This window comes from Bombus vancouverensis, unplaced genomic scaffold (assembly GCF_051014615.1).
Source record: "Bombus vancouverensis nearcticus unplaced genomic scaffold, iyBomVanc1_principal scaffold0097, whole genome shotgun sequence".
NCBI lineage: Eukaryota > Metazoa > Arthropoda > Insecta > Hymenoptera > Apidae > Bombus > Bombus vancouverensis.
The window spans coordinates 1590-8853 of record NW_027468987.1 but is presented as its reverse complement, the minus strand read 5'-3'; the positions used below and the strand labels follow the sequence as shown (position 1 = coordinate 8853).

Sequence of the window (7264 nt, the reverse complement as noted above, 5' to 3'; positions counted from 1 at the left end):
TGCGAGCGAAAAGCGAACTAAAAATTGCGCGTTTAAGCACTAAAATGTCTATATACTATCACGAAACTACGAAATATTACTAATCTTCTATTTACAACGAAGCTCGTAAGTCTCGTGACCAATTTACACGAAAAAAGATCGAGTTAGGGACACGATAACGCGTTAATGAAACTTCTAATCTCTAAATCTCTAGAGAGAAATCCTTAAAAGCTGTAGATCCTTAATAAACAATTTACCGATTACGACGATAAGTCCCCTGATGCTCGTAACCAATTTTACACAGAAAACGGATCACTAAAGTTGCAAGACTTTCGAGTTGGAGGGAATGACGCGTTAACGAGAGTGTCGCGACGTATAATGTTTACAACGTTTGCGTGGAAATTAACACGATCAGGAATAAGCTGGATCGTTGTCACCGTTTACGATCGTGTTTCCGAGATGAAAGAAACAGCTACTATTATGCAATCGATCGTTTCGAACTAGTAAACGGCGTAGCGAAATAAAACTCGGTGTAAGTCTTAACATACGTTCACTAGCAGGAACGTGTTTTATTGAAACTTTTACGACTCGCTACCGGCTGCTCCAGCCGTTGCATTATTTGAATAACATCGAAGGTTGTTGACCTAGCAACCGAACGAAGGTGCGATCCAATTGGATGTGGATGTAATTACACCTTGAAATACCTTTCGTCATCGAGCATTTCCAATTCCCCGCCGAGTGTCCTCCATTTTTGCGCTTAGTCTTTACGCTCGATATCGTCGCGATTTGCAAGCACTCGCTAGCAACAGAATGTGCGATCGTCGTCGCGCGTCGCCGTTTCGACAGAATTAACGTCGTTGGAATCTCACAACGATTGAGAATTTACGATTTACTTCGCGCGAAAACCACGATGAACGAGTTATGTCTCGTTCGGGCTAATTTCTTTGAAGTAGTCAATGTGTCGATTTTTAATTTATGCTTCAAATATGTAATATCGGAAAATAAGGATAGAAATTTTTTTCCGATTACTTACAATTTATTAATATTAAATTGAATATACAAATATAAATTGGACAGAGAACGATATTTATTTAACGGAAACTAAATGCAATACTCGTATCTATATCAAATAACTTTACAGTTATTTGATCACTCTCGTCACAGCGAATCTAACACACACACACTCTCTCTCTCTAACAACTCTATCAATTCTCACGACTCTACTCTTCGACGACTCGAAACCTCTAACGACTCTACTCTTCGACGACTCAATTAGCTCTGATCTTCGCCAATACTCTCCTGCTCGGTCGTGCTCGCTCTTGCTCTCGTCCTCTCACACACACACACACGCACACTTTTCGGCTCACATACTCTGGCCTCTCGATTGCCACTCCTTGAAATGTGGAACCGTACTTCTGTTTTGACGCTGCTTATCTTTTCTCGCGTCACTGTTACTAGGCGCTCTTGGATGTAAACAAACCACGAAAGACGACGTACACGGTGTATTCTAATTTCAGCCGATCTGCAATCAAAGCTATTCTACGATATTACAAATATTAAGAATCGAAGATCCAGTGTGGAGAATTTGAAGGGTTGACTCTGAGATTTGAGAGTAATTTCAGAGAATAGAAGCTTAATTCCTGCGATTACTTCCTTCACATACTTCCCCTTTTCGGATCTTGACACTACGCAAGTCTCTTTCGGTCGTGCCGTACACCTCGCTGCAATATGTCCAAATCCGCTGCACTCGGAACACCTAACACCTTCTCCCCCCTCCGGACACTTAACACTTAGATGATCCTCACTACCGCAAATGAAGCATCGTTTCTTCATTGCATCTACAGATTGACTGGGCTTCCCGTTCTTCTGGGTTTTAGCCGGCTTCACAATCGACTTTGCTCTGCGACTCTTCTGCTCTTCGTACATCACTAACCTCTTCCTCAACTCTTTGATTGACGTAGCACCGTACAATATAGCCTTATTGTTCTCGTCGTCTATTATTCCATCCACTATGTATTCCACCTTTGCTTCCTCCTCTATGTCCACATGGCTGGCTATTTCGAGCATGCGGTACATGTAAGCTAAACATGCTTCATCACTCTCCTTTTTTGTTTCTTCAAGTTTCTGATGTACTTGCCTACAGTTGACTTTCCTCGAAAATTCTTTCACTAGCCCCCTCTTCAACTCATGCCAAGTCCTGGCATGACACACGAAGCTCGCAAATATTTTCGCTGATCCCTTCAGCAGCTTCCTGGCGTAGACTGCCTTCTGCCCATCCGACCACATGCACGTATCAGCGACTTCCTCGAACGACTCGAACCATCGTTCGACATTTTCACCTTTGTCGCCACTAAACGACTCTAATGCATCTTCGACGTCTCCAAAACTCAGTGTCGAACCAACACATGCCCTTCGACAATATTCATCACGGTCCTGATACACCCTTCGCGTATCTCTCTTGTATCCTCTTGCGTTTTTCTTGTCATCTTCATCCTCACTTTCGTCGTCGCTTTCTTCTTCCGACGATATGTCGTTACCAACCATGGCCGCTTGTAGCCGTGCGCGTAACTCTACTTTTCTTCCCGTCGTTTTTAAACCCAAACTAGCGAGGCGCTCCTTCAACTCCTTCGTATTCATTTTCTCAACATCTTCATCTTCGTTACAATCACGCTCAGCTCTCTGTACGTTTCCTAAATCTCGTTGACCGGTTAGCTCTTCACCGCCCGTCGATCCCTTAGGATACGATTGTCCAGCCCTACACGCCCGATTCAGCCTTGCAATCAGCACTGACCTCGCACCCGATATAGGGAGGTTCATTCGCGCGAGCTTACTCCTCAGCTCCTCCAGCGTCGAACCCTCTTCACCCGACAATCGTTCGTCCCCAACGTTTGCCATTTTTCACACTACACAAACTTAAACAGTCAACGATATCGTCTTTTACCGCACCGCGTACCGGTAAATTCACAACTAGCTCGAATAGCTCTGTTAAACCGTTTCGTTCTCTGTCTTGTCCAATCCCGGACGAGCCCCCAAAAATATGTAATATCGTGATATAATGTATTTACAAGGAATGGACAATAGAGATGTTAATCAGACAGAAAAAGACGATTGTTGTTCAACCTGAACTATTCACGCCAAACGTACAGAAAACAGCGCAACTAAATAACTAGATAGCGACTCGACTTTTACCAAAACGCAATCAACACTCTCTCGGCAACGCCACTCGCAAACTCTGTCTCCGCTCAACTCGCACTCGGCTCCTCGACTCACACTCTGTTTCTCGACTCACACTCTGGCCGTTGTCGCATTCTATTGCCTTTTTCCTAGGCCCACCGCACACGTGTTCTGCAGACGCTCGTAGCCAGGGTCACGTAGGTCTTTTCCACGAAACTATGCACTTGAAAAAACCGATGACACATTGATGGGCCCGACGGCGCCTCGGCTCTCGCGACATTGTTCATAGTTCGCCCGATATTTCTTAGGCCTTTCGTCCACGATACTACATATATATATACTGGTGTACTGGTCATCTTTTTTCCACACGTTTTTAGCTTTTTAGCTGTTTGTGTATGGGCGCCTAATCAGCCAATCAGAAATAGCCGGTATTCTATGAATCCTTCTCTTCAATGCTCGAAGAGCTGGATATTTATCCAAAGCTGATGCCCCAAACATATACTCGAAATTTTCAAGGGCCGCTGCAAACACGAAGTCCGCCCATGTCGTCTGAAAAAAGGTTTGTATACATTTATTTTGTACCTCCTCTATTAAACAATTTTTTTAATTTACCTTGAAAAATGTGAAAAATCGAACTCTTAACTAAAGATCACTAGCTTTTTAGGAAGAATTTGGATTTTTATTTTATTGTCAGAATTTAATGGATAATTTTAGAAACTTCAACCTTTGGAGGTATTTGTTAATTAAAAATGACAAAACTGGTATTATGTAAAAAAGAGCAATGTGTATCCTGAATCAATGTCGAATGGAAATTAGACAGTTCTATAAAAATAATCCTTCTCACGATTCCACAACTTCATAGCTTAATTAAATACAATTCTTCGGCGATATAATTACAAATACATTTACAGGAATTGTGTAATATGATAAATATCTCGTTAAAGAAATTGAAATCGTAAATTCCGCGGATAACCAGCGTTTATCATATAGAGACAGGGATCTGCAAAGAATAAAAGTTGTAGAACGTTGAAAGGCGTTGAGAGAAACGTGATGTTATCCCGTTATTCGTTAACGCAACGCAGTTAAAAAAAAATCCCGTAGGAAGATTACGATAATAGATAACCTGAGTCGAGTGTTTGTCGGGGGATCTAAAAGATTCTTTCGAGTTGAGCGTCTGAGATTGCAGAGAAGAAAATTTGGAAGCCATCGAATTCGTGATGTCGATAGAAATCTTCAGTTGGAATCGTTGTATCATAACGTAGTCTGCTTATTGTCGATAGGACTTTACTAAACTAAAAGTGACTACTAAAAGTTTCTATCCTCTAAATTCTATCTACGATTCTATAATCTAAAAACTGACTTTTGCAAACAAACTGTAACATTCGCTTAACGGAAAGACATACGTATCTTGTTTGTACTCGTCTTTTCACAATGAATTCTTGAACGTCTGTCTCTGTGGTGAGACAAATGCAAAGTCATCTCATCAGTTACTCACCTTGCTTCAAATCTCCAAGAGTATCGACGAGCACGTCGCATATCATCGCATCCCATTCGTTCCTTCCCATTAGATCGTACTTCTTCGCCAAGTATCGCGCCACAGCGTTACTCTGCGCTACCGGTTTCCCGTCTATCTCCAGCACAGGCAGCATTTTATAAGGCATTGCTAAGAACAAACATGGCTCATATGAACACTGTGTAGAGGGAAACGATCGATAGGAAATCACAACACAGCTTCCGAGGCCGTTGCGTTCTTGTGAATAGATGAATCGAAATCATTTCGGTTTTAATCAACATGGCCTAGTAAAGAAATACAGAAATGTCTTCTTTCTCCTTTTTTTCTTTTCTTACGATTACGATGGACAGGGTATCGCGTGTTTTTGACTGTTGGGAAGAATCTAAAGTTTTTAAAATCAAGGATAAAAGATCGAGTATAAAATTTGTAATTCTCACGGAAAGGAACGAATCTGTCTGATGCGGTGTACTGAATGTACGAGGAACGATCAGTATCGTTTTGCGGGAAGACCTTATGCAATGATAGTGGACTTACAACTGCGAATAAAAAATTCACGTCGCATAATACCAGACACGGAAAAAATATTAGAAAATGTACACGGTTCTTGTAATGAAAATTGAAATGCAAGGAATATAAATCGAATGTCTCTTGCGAACGTAATTTTGTGTTTTACACCGACAGGATTGATTTACAGACTTACGTTGATTTTTGGTTTCTCTATCTGCAAGCGACATATAAGATTATATCGAAGACTATGCTGCGTAAAACTTTTATTATACTATTTACGATAGAAATGTCGCAACGGAAGATCGAATTTTATGTCTGCTTTGTTCTTTCGGCTTTTTAGCTGTGTTCTTGTTCATTTCCGAACTGATTTCAATTTTTTATCCTTTTTTTCCGACAAGTCCTAAAAAGTTTTTAAATTAACGAGAAACGTAGAAGTATTTTTGTATTCCTATTTTAAGTCACCTATTTACGGTTTTCTCAAAATATTCGAAATGCTTCGATTCATTGAAAACAATAAAGATTGCAACACAAAAATTCGAGAATCGTAAGTGAATTAAGTTGGTATTCGATAAACACGATATTACGGAAGCAAAACTTAATGAAAAGTTCGACTTTATTCCGTATGAAATTTTACTTTAAGTAAGTTTAGCCTGCACGTGAAACGAAAGTTTTATATACAGAAAAGTTTGAGTAAATGGTAGATACCTGAGAGTTGAACGATGAAAGTAAAAATCGATTCTTCACGCTTACAATCCTTGTATTCAGGCCAGAGTTCTTCGGGGATCCTCTCGTCGGTATACTCGATGCCAGTATATGCAAATATGTACCGTATATGTTCGGCACGACCACGGGCATTGAAGTAGATTAGTTTGTAGGTAGGTTCGTCGCTCATTTTCCTTGCTCTGTCAACTTATCGAGAAAAATGATACAATTAACTCGTGTAATTAACAGACTGTGTGCGTGTTTGTGTGTATAGAGAACAATTTATTTATAGATGGAATAATTCGTATGATACGCAAAATAAATCATTTAGAAGGCTGGAGTATGTGTTTTTGAAACAATTAATTATGTCGAAAAATATTTCAAACGAGATATAATTATGAAAAAAATAATAATTAAATGTATGTAAATGTATGTAATAATAGTTAAATGTATGTAAATGTAATAATCAAATGTAATTAGTTGTGAAAAAAATAATAATAAAAAATAAATAAATGTAAAAAAAGAATTAAATGTAATTAGTTTCTTTTTACGCACGCGATATTATTGGCGATATATGAAGGTCAACTTTATTTTTTTAAATAGATATATTTATACGTATATTTATAGATATAAATACATATATTATATAGATATAATAGTATATATAATATATATAATAATATATATGTCGAGTCTGAATCTCCGAGTCCGAGCTCGAGGCGCCCTCCCGGGGAGGGCTCGCGGGAGGTAGCGGTTCTGCGTTGAAGTTCTTCATCGTCCGGTCGCGCGTGGGGTACCTTTATTGTCGATAGTTACACTAGTGACGAGGGCCTCAGGCTTGATAACGAATCCGTGACCAACAGGAGGACAGGTTCCCTTGCTCTAACTCACACGTGCACCACTCCCTGCTCGTAAGGCACTCGACTTCCTTCACCGATCAGCTCTCTAGCAAGACAGCTCGTCATCCCAACGACGCCACCGAAACAAGACTCCGGTCGAGTGTCTCAGTACACACGATCCTCCGATCGACGTACGATTGCTATCGGTTTGGATACTTGCGATTGTTTCGTTATGGCTATATTAGGCTCTAGGTTGCAAGGTTAGGGTGTTGTCCTGAAGTTCCAGAGGGGCCCCGGCGTCCTTTCGTCTCCGACTCGGCCATCCTGACACTTACACGTCCTCGTGTGCGGCCTGCTGGCTTAGTCTACCCGTCGGGGCTTCCACCACGCAGGCATCGACCCGGCGCTCGTCCTCGGGGCAATGTTTTTCTTCTCGCCGCGATGGACAGCGAGACGCGATGTGTCCCGGCATGTGGCAGTGAAAGCACAACGCTTTTGGTGGTGCAGCCGGTCGGCTTTCCTCCGGGCGTCGGGGGTCCTCCTTCGGTTA

General features: G+C 41.1%; 1 protein-coding gene across 1 annotated transcript; it reads right to left on the bottom strand.

Moving 5' to 3' along the window:
• Positions 1-993: 993 nt before the first annotated feature.
• LOC143305098 (uncharacterized) lies at positions 994-5839 on the bottom strand. Its single transcript, XM_076627671.1, has 2 exons — positions 4649-5839; positions 994-3702 (listed from the first exon to the last, which is right to left on the bottom strand). The coding sequence occupies exon 2, from the start codon at positions 2872-2874 to the stop codon at positions 1519-1521; it is 1356 nt and encodes a 451-aa protein (XP_076483786.1). The 5' UTR covers positions 2875-3702; positions 4649-5839; the 3' UTR covers positions 994-1518.
• Between the last annotated feature and the right edge of the window lie 1425 nt (positions 5840-7264).

What these genes read in the sequence shown, in the direction of transcription:
- LOC143305098 (XM_076627671.1), bottom strand. Translation starts at nt 2,874, where the DNA reads ATGGCAAACGTTGGGGACGAACGATTGTCGGGTGAAGAGGGTTCGACG.